We start from the raw sequence: 19,308 nt of genomic DNA on the forward strand, positions 1-19,308 counted from the left end.
TGCAGTGCAGGAGATCCCGGTTCAATTCCATAGTCAGGAAGATCCGCTGGAGAAGGGAAAGGCTACCCACTCCAGTATTCTGGCCTGGAGAATTCCATGGACCGTGGAGTCCATGGAGTCACGAAGAGTCAGACACAACTGAGCGACTTTCACTACTTCACTACTTTTATAAAATGTATCTATTTCTAAACACTCTATTGTTGTTTTAACTCATATAAACCATATTACAGTGTATCTTAGGTTGTGGGGTGCGGTTTTGTTTTTGCTTTTGTTTTATCAATATATTTAATATCTATCTTGTAGCACAAAGTCTCCCATCTTCTTCAAAAATGGCTTGGCTATTCTTTGTCCTTTGCTCTTCTGTATGAATTCTAGAATTAATCTGTAAGGCTGCAGATGTGTGCACACGCACACACACACACACAACCCCCTCCTCTAGTAATTTTGATTGAAATTGCTTTTAACATAGAAATTTGGTAAAAATTAAAATCTGGATATTCACCTTCCCTACCCATGAATATAGTGCATTTATCAGAGATTTCGGTATGCCAGTAAAGAGTATTTGATATTTTATAGCTGCCCAAAATATTTTGAAAATCCTTTCTCCTTTTCAGGACTCCTCCACATTATAAATCTCACTTTCTGAGAATGAATCCAAAAATTATTTCCCTGGAGTCCTTGCTCCTTAGATGTACACATACAGCCAATTCCCACTGAGTGGCTACAACTTCTTGGAAGATGGAAATAAAGGTCGTGAGACCATATAGTCAGGATCCTTCTCAAATGGATGTGGATGCACTTGGTTTTTCTTGGAACATGTAGCAAGCCTCCTGGAGGTCTAGACTCTCTTTTCGGTGCAGTGAGGGTGCCAGTCTAGCAGCAGGCACCAGCAGCTGCTGGGTTTCCACTGGAGCCTCTTGGTGCTGTCCTTGGTCCCTTTTCTGGGCATCTACCTATATGAGAGCCCAGCTTGGTTCCTTTCTGGGAATTCTGTAAGCTACCTAGTGGTTTGTAGCAAATCCCTTTCTGCTTAAACATGCTAAAATAGATTCTGGGGAATTCGCTGATGGTCCAGTGGACAGGACTTTGCACTTTCACTGCTGTGGGCCCAGGTTCAATTCCTGGCTGGGGAACTAAGATCCTATAAGCCACATAGTGTGGCCAAAACAAAACAAAGATTCTGTTGTCTGCAACTGCACACTGACCGAGAATTAGGAAGTAGAAGTGGGTTGTTGAACGTGACAGAGCTGCCTTAGGATGAGATGAGAAGTGGGTGGGAGGAGGTTAGATGTTGCAAGTTGGAAAGGGGAAGAGATGAGGGAGGGCCCCACCTGTGTCTCCTCATTCTGGCACCAGGGCTGAAGGCACAGCCACTCCCTGGAGCTCAGTTATCCCAGCAGAGGCTGGTGACGACCGGGCAAGAGGTACTGGGAGGTTTGTGAGAGGAGGTACAGAGCAGCAGTCCAGGAAAATGAAGGGAACCCTGGAGATACAGTATGATGTAGGAGGCATTAAGGGCCTACTTGAAGTTACTTATCATGAACCTCAAGCAGGATAATCCCACATGACAATGTGCTTTTCCCTGACCACTTTTGGTAGCATGGATGCAGGCACAAAGAAGGCAAAGAACTGCATTTAGTCAGACGTGGGGTCCTGCCAACTGAGTACATACCAAAGCCAGAAAAGGGCAAGGCCATTAAAGGAGAATGTAGAGGAACTGTTCTTGTAATTGACCATGGACTTTAAGCAGGATAAAGAAAGAACAGGCATGAAGGAAGTGAAGAGCAGTGAAAGGGGGGAACAGTGGGAGCTGAAGGACTGTTAGCATCAGGATTCTAAAAGGAAGAAACTGGAAAGACAGGTCACAGAGTAAGATATTTAAAGTGCTGAGGTTAGAGGGGTGAAGTTTTAAAATGGCCAGGTCTAGGATATGATCAAGGAGTGGTTCAGGTAAAATGAAAGGGTAAGAAAGAAAATGAGAGGTGAGCTGCTGGAAGGCTCATCCACTGAAAACACCAAGAATTAAGACAAGATTAATGTTGAGCAGAGGGACAGCAGGTGATGAGCTAACATCTTCAAGGAACAAAGGGCATGTGACCCAGAGGTTCCAGCCTGATGACAGGATTCAAAGGTGGAGGTGGTTTGGGGGCTAACTGAGAGCTAAAGAATGGCCTGAAACTGGCACAGAGAAAAAGGACCCAGAATATGTAATGTGAGGGATGGTGCTGGGGAAGCAGCATCCTCAAGAGATGAGCAGGTTTTGATCAGAGCAGGAAGGACTTAACATTCAGTGTGGTTCCCTGACACCCAAAATTCCTGCTACACTGCTAGCGAGGAGAGAAAGGTGGGGAAGTGACCCAGAATCTAAGTCTTTCTTAAAGACTTTAAGCCAATTTTCCTGTTCTTTGCCCCATTAGCATTCCCATACACTTTCAGAAGTTACTTGAATCTTTCCTAAGCTTTTCTGCCACATGAGGGCGCTGCTCAGATCCCTGCAATGTGGCTTAGGATTTACTTGCCTCAGCTCTGTTCCAAGTCACAACTCCTTCATCTGATTTCAAGCTTCCAAAGTATTATCATCAGCTTATTTTCACTGTCCTGAGTTTATGTCTTTTAATTTTTCATTTATTTTTCTTAATGGGGTTTCAGGAGGGTGTGGATATCAACATGTTCAACCACCATCTTTACAAAACTACACTGCATCTTATTTCCACCAAGTTTACTGGAGGAGGAGGGGTCTATTTGTTTGATTTTAGTTTCTGGTTAATTTTTTTTGGCTCCCACCACTACCACCAGCCCAGATTTTCTGAACTGCAAGCCTTCAAACTAGTTTTCTAAAGAATGCATCCAAGACTGTAAACCTTGCTCTTTGTTCCACCTTCTGCCACATTGCATAGACCCCGCTATGTCTCCTGACTACTGTTGTTCATTTCTAAACCATCTGCAGCACTTCATGCTCTCTTTAACCCAGGAGCTATTTTAAAGAGTATTAATTTATGTAAGAAAAAAATGTTCTCACTTTCAGCCAACATGCAAGTAAACAACAAAAACAGCAAAAACAACCACTGTCCACCTCAGGAACTTCCTGGTGGTGGAGAACTCAAGGACTCCACAGACCACATCAGATCTCTTTCCCCTTCCCTTTTCTTCCCTTTGGACCAATTCCACTTGCTTTTTTCTCTCCTTCTAAACTGACACCACCCAAACTACTTGTAGAGGTCTCTTTCCTGAAGACCACTGAGAAATAGGGCAAGCCTTTTATCAACGTATGCCCCCAGATATCTGCTCAAGGCAGCACTCTCAGAGTGGTCCATACTAAAGGTCTGGGCATCACCATGGATATCCACAATCAGACTGGTGTAGAGCATAAACTAACACAACATTGTAAATCAATTATATTCCAATAAAAAGTTTTTTTTTAATCCATTTCTGAGAGTTAGGCCAGAAAATTACTCATTTTACACCAGGTTCTTTGGACACGTGGCAAAATTTAAGAAACACTAATTGCAAGGTAGAAACATGTAGATAGAAAAGCAACTTTTAAAAAATGTATGGCCCCTTCCACGAACATTTAAGGATTTACTTTCATTTCAGTTCACTTCAGTCACTCAGTCATGTCCGACTCTTTGCAACCACATGAATTGCAGCACGCCAGGCCTCCCTGTCCATCACCAACTCCCGGAGTTCACTCAGACTCATGTCCATAGAGTCGGTGATGCCATCCAGCCATCTGTTCCACTGTCGTCCCCTTCTCCTCCTGCCAATTCCTCCCAGCATGTCTTTTCCAATGAGTCAACATTTCACGAGGTGGCCAAAGTACTGGAGTTTCAGCTTTAGAATCATTCCTTCCAAAGAACACCCAGGACCGATCTCCTTTAGAATGGACTGGTTGGATCTCCTTGCAGTCCAAGGGACTCTCAAGAGTTTTCTCCAATACCACAGTTCAAAAGCATCAATTCTTCGGCGCTCAGCTTTCTTCACAGTCCAACTCTCACATCCATATGTGACCACTGGAAAAACCATAACCTTGACTAGCCAGACCTTTGTTGGCAAAGTAATGTCTCTGCTTTTGAATATACTATCTAGGTTGGTAACTTTCTTTCCAAGGAGTAAGCGTCTTTTAATTTGATGGCTGTAGTCACCATCTGCAATGATTTTGGAGCCCAGAAAAATAAAGTCTGACACTGTTTCCATTGTTTCCCCATCTATTTCCCATGAAGTGATGGGACCAGATGCCATGATTTTCACTTTGTGAATGTTGAGCTTTAAGCTAACCTTTTCACTCTCCTCTTTCACTTTCATCAAGGACCTTTTTAGCTCCTCTTCACTTTCTGCCATAGGGTGGTGTCATCTGCATATCTGAGGTTATTGATATTTCTCCCAGCAATCTTGATTCCAGCTTGTGCTTCATCCAGCCCAGCATTTTTCAGGATGTACTCTGCATATAAGTTAAACAAGAAGGGTGACAATATACAGCCTTGACATACTCCTTTTCCTATTTGGAACCAGTCTGTTGTTCCATGTCCAGTTCTAACTGTTGCTTCCTGACCTGCATACAAATTTCTCAAGAGGTAGGTCAGGTGGTCTGGTATTCCCATCTCTTTCAGAATTTTCCACAGTTTATTGTTTATTGTTATCCACACAGTCAAAGGCTTTGGTATAGTCAATAAACCAGAAATAGATGTTTTTCTGGAACTCTCTTGCTTTTTTAATGATCCAGCAGATGTTGGCAATTTGATCTCTGGTTCCTCTGTCTTTTCTAAAACTAGCTTGAACATCTGAAGTTCATGGTTCATGTATTGCTGAAGCCTGGCTAGGAGAATTTTGAGCATTACTTTACTAGCACGTGAGATGAGTGCAATTGTGCAGTAGTTTGAGCATTCTTTGGCATTGCCTTTCTTTGGGATTGGAATGAAAACTGACCTTTTCCAGTCCTGTGGGTACTGCTGAGTTTTCCAAATTTGCTGGCATATTGAGTGCAGCACTTTCACAGCATCACCTTTCAGGATTTGAAATAGTTCAACTGGAATTCCATCACCTCCACTAGCTTTGTTCATAGTGATGCTTTCTAAGGCCCACTTGACTTCACATTCCAGGATGTCTGGCTCTAGGTGAGCGATCACACCATTGTGATTATCTGGGTCGTGAAGATCTTTTTTGTACAGTTCTTCTGTGTATTCTTGCTACCTCTCCTTAATATCGTCTGCTTCTGTTAGGTCTATACCATTTCTGTCCTTTATCGAGCCCATCTTTGCATGAAATGTTCCCTTGGTATCTCTAATTTTCTTGAAGAGATCTCTAGTCTTTCCCATTCTGTTGTTTTCCTCTATTTCTTTGCATTGATCGCTGAGGAAGGAAGGCTTTCTTATCTCTCCTTGCTATTCTTTGGAACTCTGCCTTCAGATGCTTATATCTTTCCTTTTCTCCTTTGCTTTTCGCGTCTCTTCTTTTCACAGCTATTTGTAAGGCCTCCCCAGACAGCCATTTTGCTTTTTTGCATTTCTTTTCCATGGGGATGGTCTTGATCCCTGTCTCCTATACAATGTCATGAACCTCCGTCCATAGTTCATCAGGCACTCTATTTATCAGACCTAGTCCCTTAAATCTATTTCTCACTTCTACTGTATAATCATAAGGGATTTGATTTAGGTCATACTTGAATGGTTTAGTGGTTTTCCCTACTTTCTTCAATTTAAGTCTGAATTTGGCAATAAGGATTTACTTTAAATTTGTGTTAATAAAGGCAAACCTTGGAGATACTGTGGGTTGGGTTCCAGACCACCATGATAAAGCAAATACAGCAAGAAAGCAAGTCACATGAATTTTCTGGCTTCCCAGTGCATATAAAAGTTGTTTACACTAAAGTGTATTAAATGTCTAACAGTATCATGTCAGGAAAAAAAAAAGGAAAAACCTTAATTAAAAAATACTTTATTGCTAAAATATCTTAGCCATAATATGATAATGCAGTGCTGCCACAAACTTTCCATTTGTAAAAACACAGTATCTGCAAAACAGATACAATGAAGCACAATAAAATAAACTGTGTCTATAATGCATAACTCAAGTTCTTTTCCCAGAAATTACTTCACATAGTCCTTTGCATAGTTATAAAAGACCTCATTTAAGGTCAAAAGCAAGACCAATCCAAAACTGTACTTCACTAACCTGTCACAACCTCTTGAGAGTCCCTTGGACTGCAACATGATCAAATCAGCCCTGAATATTAATTGGAAGGACTAATGTTGAAGCTGAAACTCCAATACTTTGGCCACCTGATGCGAATAGCTGACTCACTGGCAAAGACCCTGATGCTGGGAAAGACTGAAGGCAAAATGAAAAGGGGACAGCAGACAATGAAATGTTTAGACAGCATCACTGATCAATGGACATGTATTGAGCTAACATGTATTGAGACAGTTGGGGATAGAGGAGCCTGGTGGGTTACAGGTTTGATGCCTGGCCTGGGAGGATTCTACATACCATGGGGCAACTAAGGCCATGTGCCACAAATGCTGAGTCAAGGCACCCTAGAGCCCATGTTCTGCAACAAGAAAAACCACTGCAGTGAGTAGCCCACACACAACTAGAGAAAGCCCATGTGCAGCAACAAAGACCCAATGAAAACAAAAATAAATAAATAAAAATTATTTTTAAAAAAATTTCATAGGCATATTCAGATTTCCCCCAGATCGCCTGCTCCTATTTCTTTAGTAATTTGCCAAACTCATATTTATAATTTATGCTATCTGGAGAAAAGTGCAGAAACCAACGCCACTTGCAAATAGGAAGCCAAAATGCCCACTAAGAAAAATTTATACAACGGATGGAGCAAAGATGAATGTCTTGGTGTACACGTACTAAAGAAACCAAAGTTAAAAAGAAACAACCAGGGACTTTCCAAAGTGATCCAGTGGCTAAGACTCCGAGCTCCCAATGCAAGGGGGCCTGGGTTCGATCTCTGGTTATGGAACTAAGATCCCACATACCGCGGGGCAACTAAGCCTGTGTGTCACAACTAGAGAAGCGCCTGTGCCACAGTGAAGACCTGGAATGGCCAAATAAATTTTTTAAAAGTTCATTTGCTTAAAAGAAAAAAAAAAGAAACAGCCAGGTCTCAAGAGCAAAACTAAAGATAAACAATCTCATGTTTCAAGACCTGGATGCTCTCAATCATATAAATGATTGATATCATTTTTTAAATTATTTTAACACTTTTTTAGTTATCATTTACTTATTTTTTACTGTGCTGGGTCTTCACTGCTGCACGGGCTCTTATCCAGCTGCAGCAGGTGGGGGCTGCTCTCTGGCTGCAGGACACGGGCTTCTCCCTGCAGTGAGAAGTGGGCTCCTCCTGCTGCAGAGCACGCGCTCTAGGGCTTGCAGCCTTCACAGTTGCGGCTGCCAGGCTCTAGAGCGCAGGCTCAGTAGTTGTCACACACGGGCTTAGTTGCCCCACGGCATATGGGATCTTCCCAGCCCAGGGATCAAACCCATGTCTCCTGCACTGGCAGGGGGATTCTTTACCACTGAGCCACCAGGGAAGCCACACATGTTTTCTAACTGGTTATTTCACATGATTTTTAGCAGAGACGTACAAGATCCCCAATGATCTATGTCAAGGACAACCCAGCTTCACCTGCATGAATACACACCTTCAGCCACTGAACGACCTGCATTTATTTTTAAAGGCCCTGGTTGTAAGCTTATGCCACTTCTAAACTTTGACAGCTCTTACATGCCTGTTTCTCCCAGGCAGCTTCTGTCACATCATAGGGGCCTTATATGGGGATGTCCTATCTCAAAGGTCCCTAATTCACCACTGCGTCCTACCAGCACTTCCCAAACCAGCAGCCCCATGATGCAGATACAGTCGTTACTATTCAAGTCTGAAAGGAACCAATACAGAAGTGTTTCCATTATCTACCCAAAAGAAAACAGAATATATTATATAAACACAGGTAAATATATTTTTAAATATATCTCAATTACAATGGAATTTATGCTGAAATAGTAGGAACACAGGTACAGTGTAAAAGCTATAGATCAAGCTGAAGGTAGGTTAGAGATCTGCTGTAATAGTCAGAGAGGTGCCAATAGAGAGGTCACGGGGGGTGAGGAGAAGGGGTTAGAATAACTGGGGAGGGCTTCATAGCCGAAGGAAGACCCTGGAAGACACGAACGACTTGGACAGGGGAAGAAAGAACCCCAGAGGTGGGCAGCAGCATGAACACGGGCCCAGAGGCAGGAATGAGGACGGCGTGTGGCAAGGCCATGGCCACAGCAGGACCAGAGCCCGGGCCCTGGAGACACCCGGGTGCTAAGGATGAAGAGGGGCCTTGGGGATGCAGCAAGGGCAGCCCGAGAGCCTTGCTGGGCTTCTTCTCCATGGGGTGCACTTTCTGATGCTGAACAAAGCTGCCGTACCACTTGAAGGCTTTCCCACACACCTTACACTCATAGGGCTTCTCTCCAGTGTGAACTCTCTGATGCTGAATGGAGGCAATCTTCTGGCTGAATGCCTTCCCACACTCCTTACACTGGTAGGGTTTCTCCCCAGTGTGGATACGCTGGTGGACGATAAAAAGTGACCTACACCCAAAACCTTTCCAACACTCCTTACATTTATAGAGCTTCTCCCCAGTGTGCAGCCTCTGGTGCTGCAGGTAGGCGGCGCTCCGGCGGAAAGCCTTGCCACACTCCTTACATGCATAGGGCTTCTCCCCCGTGTGGATCCTCTGATGCTGGGTCAAGGCAGTGTTGGAACTCAGACCTTTGCCACACTCCTTGCATTCATAGGGTCCTTGACCAATGTGATTTTTCTCGTGTACGATACAGTCGTAGCTGGACTTGAAAGCTTTGCCACACTCCTTGCACTTGAAGGGCTTTTCCCCAGTATGGCTCCTCTGATGCCGAAGGAGCTTTGAGTTATATCGGAAGATCTTCCCACATTCTTTACATTTGTAGAACTTCATGCCACCTCGAAGTATCAGATTGGGATTCAGATTGATAGTCTGCCACACTGCCTTGCTTTCAAAATCCAAGTGCTGAGACACATTCGTGAGAAGCCCTCCCACGGGCCTGCCGTGGGCCTCTGTGCCCTCGGAGGCTTGCTGCTCTACCGCTGGCTCTTCTGTCTTGATGCCCCTCTCACCACCTGACCAAAGAAACCACAAGTTTCCTCGTTACTGAACTGGAAGGGGAACGGGATCCAGCAGTCCTGGTTTTCTCTTGTAGGATGTGATTGTTTAAAATACACCCATGAGATGGTTATGAGCTTCCATAAAGGAGGATGAGAGAGATAAGAAAAAACAATAGCATAAACTGGACAAGTGATGACACTGCAGTCCAGGAAGTGCCTCTTATAAGGAAGGGCTGGGCAATGAACCAGAGCAGGTGAGGTGGGCAAATGAGAACTTCAAGAGTGGGAAGGAAAGGAAGCAGGAGGGGAAAAAAGAATGGCAGAGGTAAGAGGGAGCAGCAAGAAATGCAAACAGGCTTCAAAAGAGAGAGACGGAGACCCCCAAGGAGGGAAAAGACATTGATGAGATTAACGGGAGCAGCTAGCAGCCCGGAAACACACAGTGAAATGATGGACCCCAATGCCCCACCTGGAAGCCAGGAAACCACCCCCAACTCTGAATTCTATGTAACAGCCAGATAATTCTACTTTAAATATTTCACATAATATTCTGGGATAAAAGATTCTTTCTTTTAGGAAGTCAGAGGGAACATAGGGTGACTGGAGAACTGTAAGCCACTGTGCTGTTACCACTAAAAGAATCACTTTTTACAACATTACAGTATGTGTGAGAAGTGAGCCCTGAAAAGTTTCTTCCTAAAGAAAACCCAAGTAATTAAAACCTTCCAGGACTGACTGGTAAGCAGACTGGAAATTTTAGGATGGGTGGGTGTGTCTTGAGAGTGTGGTATTGGAGGAATATTCTTGCCCTTTCCTCTATGGCCCCATTTAAAACAAATTCATTGTAAACCACAACATTATGAAACTTTAAAATACTAAAAATTATATAAATATTAAAAAGGCAAATAAAATCATAGATATGGTGCAAATCAATCAGTCTGATGCACAGAATCACACTTTCCTTAAAGTATGGCTGAAACCCTACCACCCTGCCATGAAAACTGTCCTTATAGGTTCAGGACAGGAACTCAGTACAGGTCAGCGAGTGTACCGAGTCAGCTACAGGGAGCTTTGCTCTCCACTGCAGAAGAAACATTTCCAGTAAACCAGGAAGGCGAAACCAGAAGGTGCTAAGTCCCCTTACTCACCTGGACAGATGCCTCTCAAACTCTCTGCTTCCCAAGGATCGGGGTCCCATGGAGCTTCCCCTCTCTCCAGCTGGGAGATCAGATCAGGTCTGGGGAATGGAGACACTACTCCAACAAGAAACAGAGACAGACAAGTTGAGGGGAGACATTCAGAACTGTTACTGAGATCCCTCTGCCCACCACAAGGCAGGCGAGTTGAGTTGAGGGGAGAAGGGGACTGCCTGGGGGACCAATGAGCCACACAGGGGTTCTGAGGAAGGGGTCCAAACTGCACTCCATGGCAAGATCAGGGAGACAGTGACCCTCCCCAGGGAGAAAGTGCAAGCTCGCCCTAACTCAGAAGAAAGGACATCTCCTCAGGAAGGATGAATGTACCGATATCCTGGGAGGCTCCTGCACACAGGAGAGGGCCCACATCCACAACATTCCAAGGATGGAGGAATTGAGGTCACCTGGCGGCACCCCAAGAGTCCTTTCCCTCAGGGTTCAAAACCACACTCTTCCCTGGGAAGGAATAAAGTCCAACTTCAAAGCCAAGGGGAACCTGGGATTTCCCCACCCAGCATCTCCACAGAACCCTAAGGACTACTAGAACTCCCAAGACATCTGAGGAAGATATCATCTATCAGAGGGCTACTGAGAGACCTTACCGAGGGAAGCCATATTTGCGTAATTCTCCAGCATCACCTCCCTGTACAGGGCCCTCTGCACAGAGTCCAGGATGGCCCATTGCTTCTGGGTGAAGTACACGGCCACGTCCTCAAAGGTCACTGGCTCCTGAAACAACAGTTTCCTGCTCAGGCTCTGAGTGAGGGCAAGAGGGGGCCAGTGTGAGCTTCAGGGAAGAAATGGACCTGCCAAGCTCTGTGACTCTGAGCCCCGTGGAAGGTCTGCTCTATGGACAAGAGCACTCAGTACCCCAGCCCTCTGCCAGGGCTCCCACCTTCAAATGTGGAACACCAAGGCTATCCCACTTGCTCAGCTCTGCGGCTCCAAACTGTCATCCCAACCTCACAGCCTGGCATCTGGGGCTCTCCAGGCTGTAACTGTGTTAAACTCTTATGTTCCTGTCGCCATGGAGCTGTCTTTCTAGGACCCACAGACCTGAGGTACCCACAACCTGTCACCTTATCTCTGTACACCAACTACTGTCCCCATCTCCTCTCAGCCAAACTACATGTACACCGCCGCACTATTCCCTGCTCCAGTTTCTCCTTGGCCTGCCCCACCAGCTTCCACTACACAGAGAAGCCACTCCTTAGAAATAGCCCCAGTACAGTTACAAGTTAAAAAAAAAAAAATGAAATCAGAAAATTCTTTAACATGATATATAACAACAAAATCAAAATAGATTAAAGATCTAAATGTAAGACAGGATACTATAAAACTCTTAGAGGAAAACACAGGCAGAACACTTTTTGACATAAATCACAGTAATATCTTTTTCAGTTCGTCTCCCAGAGTAATGAAAAGAAAAACAAAAATAAACGAATGGAAACTAATTACACTCAAAAGCCTTTGCACAGCAATAACCCAAAATAAGAGAAAATATCTGTAAACAACATGACTGACAAAGGATTAATCTTCCAAATTTACAAACAGCTTATGCACTCAAAAAAAAAAAAAATCCAATCAAAAATGGACAGAGGATTCAAACAAACATTTCTCTAAAAAAGACATACATATGGCCAAGAGGCATGTGAAAAGATGCTCAGCATCTTTAGAGAGACTATTAGAGAAATGCAAGTCAAAACTTCAGAGAGGTATCACACTATTCAGAACAGCCATCACCTAAAAATCTACAAACAATAAATGCTGGAGAGGGTGTGGAGAAAAGTGAACCTCCCTACACTGTTGATGGGAATGTCCACCGGCACAGCCTCTGTGGAGAAGAGTACAGAGGTTCCTTAAAAAGCTAAAAACAGAGCTACCAAATGATTCAGCAATCCCACTGCTGGGCATAAATTCAGAGAAAACCATAATTCAAAGAGACACATGTACCCCAACGCTCACCGTAGTGCAGCGCTGTTTACAACAGCCAGGACGTGGGAGCAGCCTAAATGTCCGTCGATGGAGGAGTGGATAAGGAAGATGTGGTCCATATATACAAGGGAATATTGTTGCTGATGCTTAGTAATTCAGTCGTGTCTGACTCTCTTGTGATCCCAAGGGCTGTAGCCCACCAGGCGCCTCTGTCCACGGGATTTACCAGGCAAGAGTACTGGAGGGGTTGCGATTTTCTCCTCCAGGGGATTCTCCTGCGTCTCCTGCATTGGCAGGCGGATTCTTTACCACTGGGCCACCTGGGAAGCCCACAATGGAATATACTTGGCCATAAAAAAAGAATAAGATTATGCCATCTGCAGTAACATGGATGGACCTGGAGATAGTCATATTGAGTTAAGTAAGTCAGACGGAGAGAGAGAAAATCATATGATGTAGCTTGTATGTAGAATCTTAAAAAAACAAACAAACAAGATACAAAAGAACTAAACAGAAACAGACTCACAGACTTAGAGAATGAATTTGTGGTTACCAGAGGAGAAGGTCAGTGGGGACCAAAAGATTGGGAGTTTGGGACTGACATGTATACACTACTATGTTTAAAAGAGATAACTGACAAAGGCCCACTGCATGGCACAGGGAACTCTGCTGTATATTCTGCAATAACCTATATAGGAAAAGAATTTGAAAAAGAATAGATACTTGAATATGTATAACTGAATTGCTGTGCTGTATACCTGAAACTAACACATTGTTAATCAACTATACTACAACATGAAATAATTTTTTAAAAACACTCCCAATATTTCACAAGTTTCTTTTCATTCCTTCTTACCATATTAGAAAGCCAGCTCTCCTGAAGGAAACCTGCAGCCTGCCTATTCTGGCCTCTTCTCTGAACCACACATCTTTAAAGAAGGCTAGCTGTGTGCTGTCCCCGGGCACAGGCACAACCCCTGCCCTGCATCGTGAGCTTCATCCCGCTTGCGAAAGTTCACCCTCTCTGTCTCCCCGCGCCACCTCCATCATCCCATGAGCGACATGAACTCATATTCATAGACTAGACCCTAGACACCAGGTTCTTGGGTGGTACTTCTAAATCTTGTCTGTCATTTACTCTTTACAACACAATGTGAAGTCAGAGTTATTTACCCCCATTTTTCAAAGAACGAAACTGAAGTTCAGAAAAATTCACTACTTTGTCCAAATTCACACAGCCAGGAAGTGACAGAGCTGGGACTTCAACCCAAACTTGTCAAACAGCAAACCTGGGCTCCTCCCACATAGCGAGCTGCCTCCGACACAGGGTTCATGAACTTCTCCAAACACACAGCCAACCCCTGAACCTCCTCATAGCCTGGAATTGCCCCTGTCTGGAGAAGATCTTTTCACAACCACAACTTCCAAAATCAACAGTCAATCCATCTTTATCAGGCTACCTCCAGGCCACACGGGGCCCCTCCCCCAATCTAGACTGAGGGGGTCAGCTATTTCAGAACAGCACACATCCTCCTAGAAGCCAGAGCCTCTGCATCTTCTGAGACACAAGAACAGTCTCTAATGGCATCCACTGGCTACCCTCTTTGCTTCTATGGACAGACTGCACGATGCAGGCACCACATGCAGACTGGGCTCCCAACCTGGAAGGGGTTTCCTGACTTCTGCACCTTCTCACCTTGATGACCCCACAGGTGATTCCACTTCCTGGGAGTCTCACTACCCTATGCAGTCAGCGTTCTTTTCAGCCAATGAAAATGAAAACACCTACCCAGTAGGGCTCAGCTAAGCCCCTAATTCTCTGAGTGTCCCAATCTCTCCAGGCAGCCCCCAGAGCAGCCTGTGCACTGGAGATGGCACAGGGGACAGGGAGAAGGGAACACTCTCACAATGACTGCTGGAGGAAACAGGGAAGAAACACATCCCCAGGACAAATGCTGGTAACTGCTCCTAGCTACTCTCCTCGCTATACACTCAGGTCCTTATGAGGGGGTCCTTTCCAAACCAGAACTAAGGAATTCAAAAGGAGAGAGTGAAAGAAAAAGAACATAAAAGAACAAATTTAGAAACTTCTCAAAGGAGACCTGATCCTTAAATTGGGCACTGACAAAGTCCACAGGGCCCCTTGAATACCTGAGCCCCAAATCCAAACATCAGGTAGAACCATGATGTCCTGTGAGTAATCACCGATTCAGCAACAAGGCATTAAGGGATTCTGAGGACAGCAGCCACAGCCTGGTAGGAAGCTCACTCTGCTTCCCGCAAGTCAAGTCTCACTCCCTCACATCCCCAGAGCTGCTCGCACAGTCTTCCCCACCCAGTACCATCTTCCTTGACACGCTGTTCTTCCCACCTGCTTTCAAATATTCCCAGGTATCATGAGTCCAAAAAAATGCCCATTATAAAGGGGAACTTGGGCTTCCCTGGTGGTCTAGTTTTTAAGAATCTGCCTTGCAATATGGAGGACACTGGTTCGATCCCTGGTCTGGGAAGATTCCACACGCTGTGGAGCACCTAAGCCCATGTGCCGCAGCTACTAAAGCCTGCGTGCCTAGAGACCGTGCTCCACGAAAAGAGAAGCCACTGCAACACAGAAGCCCTCAAACCGCAATGAGGGAGTAGTCCCGCTCACAACTAGAGACAGCACAGCGACAACAAAGACCCAGTGCGACCAAAACTAAGTAAAACATGTTTTTTTAAATAAAGGGGAACCCACTATTTTAATAGTTAGGCTGTTGATATAATTTTCTTCCTCCTGTGGATGGTCCCTGTGTACCTCCACCGTATTTTCCTCCACTGTATTTTTTCATCATCTGACAAATTACACTTGTATCGTGTATTTCCCTCTCACCAGAATGTAAGCCATGAGGCAAGGATTCTGCTTTCTTCATTATTGCTTTCCTAGTGCATAGAAGGTTTTCCTAGTAGCCTTCCCTAGTGCCTGGCAATAGGTAAAAACTAGTAGTAGCTTTTCCTAATGTCTGGCAGATCCAAGGTGATTAATATGAATTTGGGGAAAGAATTAATTTCAAAAATGTTCAATCACAAATAGAATTTTTACACTTATGAAGAAGGTCAGAAAAGAACAGCAAATACCACTTTCACAGTGAAATGCCAGGGCACATCCATTAAAGCTGATGGTTGATAATTTACCATGCACTGAGGTTCTACTTTCGGTAAAAGACTGGAAAAGCAGCGTAAGTATAGCTAATGAAGTAACATAAATATCTTTGCTTGCAGATGAAATGGCTATCTGCCTAAAAAACATCCAAGACCCAAAAAAATAAATGAAAAACATTTAAAACTGACAAGATAATTCATTCAGTTAGCTAGATATAGGATACATGAACCAAAATGATTAGCTTTACTAAATATTACTATGAACGACTAAAAGACAAAATGGGAGAAAATAAGATGCCATTCATATGAAAAGAGCTAAGAGGAGACCCCAAAAAAACCTGCAAAACCAAGATGAAGAAAATGAAATGATTATTAAAATAAATAAAACAGGAACTGAATAAATTAGAATATACAGTGTTTCTAAATGGGAAGAATCAAACTTGTAAAGAAGCACTTATCCCCAATTTTGCCTATGATTCCAATAAAATCAACTTCTCCACCAAAAAAAAATCAATGGGATGAATGCAGACGCTGGGGCTCATTTAAAGTCATCTGAGAAAAGTAAGTGTGAGAGACTACCTGAGAAGGTTTTGAAGGAAATACATTTTTGAAAGAAAAGATGGGAGGGAACTGAACTCTACCTGAAAAGAACAATACTTCGAGGAAATGAGAATATAAACCATAGATAGTGAGAAAACATACAAAGAGAAATACATAATAAAGGACTATTATCCAAAGTACACAAAGAACTCTAAAAACTCAACAGAAAAATGAAGAACCTGATTAAAAAATGGGCCAAAGACCCAAACAGAAATCTCACCAAAGAAGTTATACAGACAGCAAACAGGTATACAAAAAGATACTCTACAGCATATGTGTTCAGGGAAATGCAAATGAAAACAATGAGATTCCACAACACACCTAGTAGAATGACCAAAATCCGAAACACTGCCACCACCAAACACTGGTGAGGATGTGGAGCAACAGGAACTCTCATTCACTGCTGGTGAAAATACAAACTGGTGCTGTCACTTTGGAAGACAGTTTAACAGCTCCTTACAAAACTAGAATAAACACATTCTAACCATATGATCCAGCAATCATACTCCTTAGTATCTTCCCAATGAGCTAAAAACTTATGGCCACACAAAAACAAGCACAAGGATGCTTACAGTAGTTTTATTCATAATTGCCTTGGAAGCAACCAAATGGTCCTTCAGTAGGTGAATAAACTGTGGTACAGTCAATGGAATATTATACAGCACTTTAAAAGCTATCAAGCCATGAAAAGTCACACAGGAACCTGAAATGAATACTACTAAGTGAATGAAACCAACATGAAAAGGTAGGATACCAACTATACAGAATTGTGGAAAAAGCAAAAACGTTGACAGTTGCCAGGAAAGGAGAGCAGGACACAGGATTTTTAGAGCCTGTGAAAAGACACTGTATGATATGATAATAGTAAATATGTGTCATTATACATGTGTAACCCACAGAATGTACAACACCGAGAGTGAACCCTAGTGCAAGCTACGGACTCTGGGTGACTATGATGTGTCAATGTAGGTTCATCAATTGAACTAATGTACCCCTCTGATAATGGGCTATGCATGTATGGGGCCAGAAAGCATATGGGGACTCTGTGCTATTTGTTTAATTATGCTATGAACCTAAAACTTCTCTCTAAAAAAAAAAAAAAAGAGTCTACTAAGAAAAGAAGAGGGAGCAGAGAGAGCAATACTTAATCTCTTACCTGGATTGTAATATCCTCCAAAATGACTCACATTCTTTTGCAACCAACTCACCACTCTAGGCCAAAAATCTTTTTAATATATAAATTCATTCTTTTCACATGCTCTGCTTAAAATCCTTTAGCATCTTCCTACTGAACTCAGAAGTGAAACCAGAGTCTTCACAGTGGCCTCTGAGACACTAGTTGGGCCTAGTTGTCCCACCTCACAATGAACTAGTTCCTCTAACCTTTACTTGTCTCTAGAATACACCCAGCTTTCTTCCCTACCTCAGGGCTGACACATTTGCTATACTCCCTGGCAAGTTCGGCTTTGGCTCTCTCTCCAGTAGTTCTCCAGCCTATTTTTACTTCTTTCATGAGGTCTCAAGCTCATGTGACCCTCCATGAGGGCTTCCCTGACGACCAGCTTCAAAGGGAGCTTCTTTGAGGCTTCTCAAATTTGAGAGGATGCATGAGAATCACCCCCAGAACTTGCTACCAGACTCCTGACCCGACCTGCCCTCCTCCCCAGTATGATTACTGATCTAGGGTGGCACCTAGCAATCTGCAATTTTAATAAGGACCCAAGTGACCCTGATGCTGCCCATCTGTGGACCGCACTGCTAGGAAGCACTGCACTTGAGCAACAGGGACTTATGATATCAACTTACTTGTTTTTGGTAAAGTACCCTCCACGAGAAAGGAGAACTTGTCTGCATTATTCAGCACTATGTGCCTAGTCTGAAAGCACACATGCAAAGAACAATGCAGGTCTCTCTGGGATACACCTACTATTTGTGGAGCAATCTCTTCAACTGAGAATTTTTCTCAAGCAGTTTCTCACCTAGCAACCTTATTATTTTTTTAATCCCATATTTCTAATTTATCCCCCACCCCCAACATGTTTCCCTCTAGATAAGGTTGTTTTCTATATCTGTGCAAACAACTTTTATTTGTACAACATGATCTGGATTTTTTTCTGAAGGAATTTCTTGACGTGGGTCCCCCCTTTTCTACTTAATCCTATATATCCAAACTCTTCACTCTACACACAAGACTCTTACCTCCTCCACCACGTATTTACAACCTTAGCCCTGGGGATGGACTCAAGAGGGAAACCACAGCCTCGCCAAGTTAGGCCTTTTCAGTCCCTTCCTAATGACCCGATAGCTAATGTGACTTTTAAGACTGAAATGAAGGTAGGCTCACCTGAGGCCAAGTGGTTTGGAGCATGGCTGATGTCCCCTGGCTCTGTGCACTCTTCCCGCTTTGGAAAAGCAAGAACCTTAAAAGCTAAGAGAAGAAGAGCCATGAGCGCAACGGTCCCTTTTCTACATCACCAACAACCGCCCACAGTCTTCCATCTCATTTCCAGCATTGGCAGGAGTCTACCAGCCTTCCACGGGCTGATGGCCCCCACCTCCTCATGAATTGGTCTAGCTGGTATTCGGGACAATCTACCACCTGCCTCTTCTGCCCAAGAGCGCTCCTGGGACCATTCACACCGAGAGGACCGAGACACACATGGCGAACTCGGCCCCTGCAGTGCTGGGTCTGAACAAACTTAAAAACCTAAAAAAGTGCTTATGGGGACCACGTCATTGACTCCCAAAAGTGCCTATGGAGAGGAGACAAGGGTGGCTGGATTTGGACTGAGTGAAATATTCACGGTCACATTAGCTATCAGGGGACGGGAGACCCCAAGAGGCTCTCCACCCAATCAAGCAAGAGACCTCAAACATCAGAAACTTCAGTACCGGCCACAGGGAGCTGTTGGGCCAACTTCTTTTAGACAAAAAAGGGATCACGCCTCGGTGGGCAAGGGACTAGACCAGGACTCTAGAGGCCCGCAGCCATCTCGGCGGCTTCTGTGAGGCCGAGACGCCGGGGCATCCGGTCAGAGGGAGGCGAGTTCAGCGGCAGCGTGCTGACGAGGCGCTAAGGAAAACGAGGAAGCCGGGGCCTAACGGGACTGGCAAGAGCTAGCCAGAATTTACCCTCTTTCCCTCATAACCCCTAGAAGCGGTTCTCTCAAAGACCACGCAGAACCGAGCGCAGGTGTCCACCATCCCTCTAGGCCGCCCATCTCGGTGGTTCCGGCGGCGCGACCTCACGTAACCCGAAGGGGTTGGGCTTCGGACAGGCGCTTCCCCGTGACGTCA

General features: G+C 44.3%; 1 protein-coding gene across 2 annotated transcripts; it reads right to left on the minus strand.

Moving 5' to 3' along the window:
* Positions 1 to 7,945: 7,945 nt before the first annotated feature.
* LOC120867734 (zinc finger protein 621-like) lies at positions 7,946 to 19,252 on the minus strand. 2 transcript variants are annotated; one of them, XM_040246129.1, is made up of 5 exons: positions 19,144 to 19,252; positions 18,356 to 18,439; positions 10,941 to 11,067; positions 10,291 to 10,395; positions 7,946 to 9,157 (listed from the first exon to the last, which is right to left on the minus strand). In XM_040246129.1, the coding sequence occupies exons 1-5, from the start codon at positions 19,213 to 19,215 to the stop codon at positions 8,106 to 8,108; spliced, it is 1,440 nt and encodes a 479-aa protein (XP_040102063.1). In that variant the 5' UTR covers positions 19,216 to 19,252; the 3' UTR covers positions 7,946 to 8,105. The 2 variants fall into 2 exon arrangements, with proteins under 2 accessions (XP_040102063.1, XP_040102064.1); XM_040246130.1 differs by lacking the exon at positions 19,144 to 19,252 and adding an exon at positions 18,904 to 19,137.
* Between the last annotated feature and the right edge of the window lie 56 nt (positions 19,253 to 19,308).

The sequence above is a fragment of the Oryx dammah genome, unplaced genomic scaffold, assembly GCF_014754425.2.
Source record: "Oryx dammah isolate SB20612 unplaced genomic scaffold, SCBI_Odam_1.1 HiC_scaffold_9, whole genome shotgun sequence".
NCBI lineage: Eukaryota > Metazoa > Chordata > Mammalia > Artiodactyla > Bovidae > Oryx > Oryx dammah.

Coding starts and splice junctions, on each gene's coding strand:
- LOC120867734 (XM_040246129.1), bottom strand. CDS start 19,215: ATGGTGGACACCTGCGCTCGGTTCTGCGTGGTCTTTGAGAGAACCGCT. Junction 10,396..10,940: donor CGCAAATATGGCTTCCCTCG/GTAAGGTCTCTC, acceptor TTGTTGGAGTAG/TGTCTCCATTCCCCAGACCT. Junction 9,158..10,290: donor TTTGAGAGGCATCTGTCCAG/GTGAGTAAGGGG, acceptor TTCTTTGGTCAG/GTGGTGAGAGGGGCATCAAG.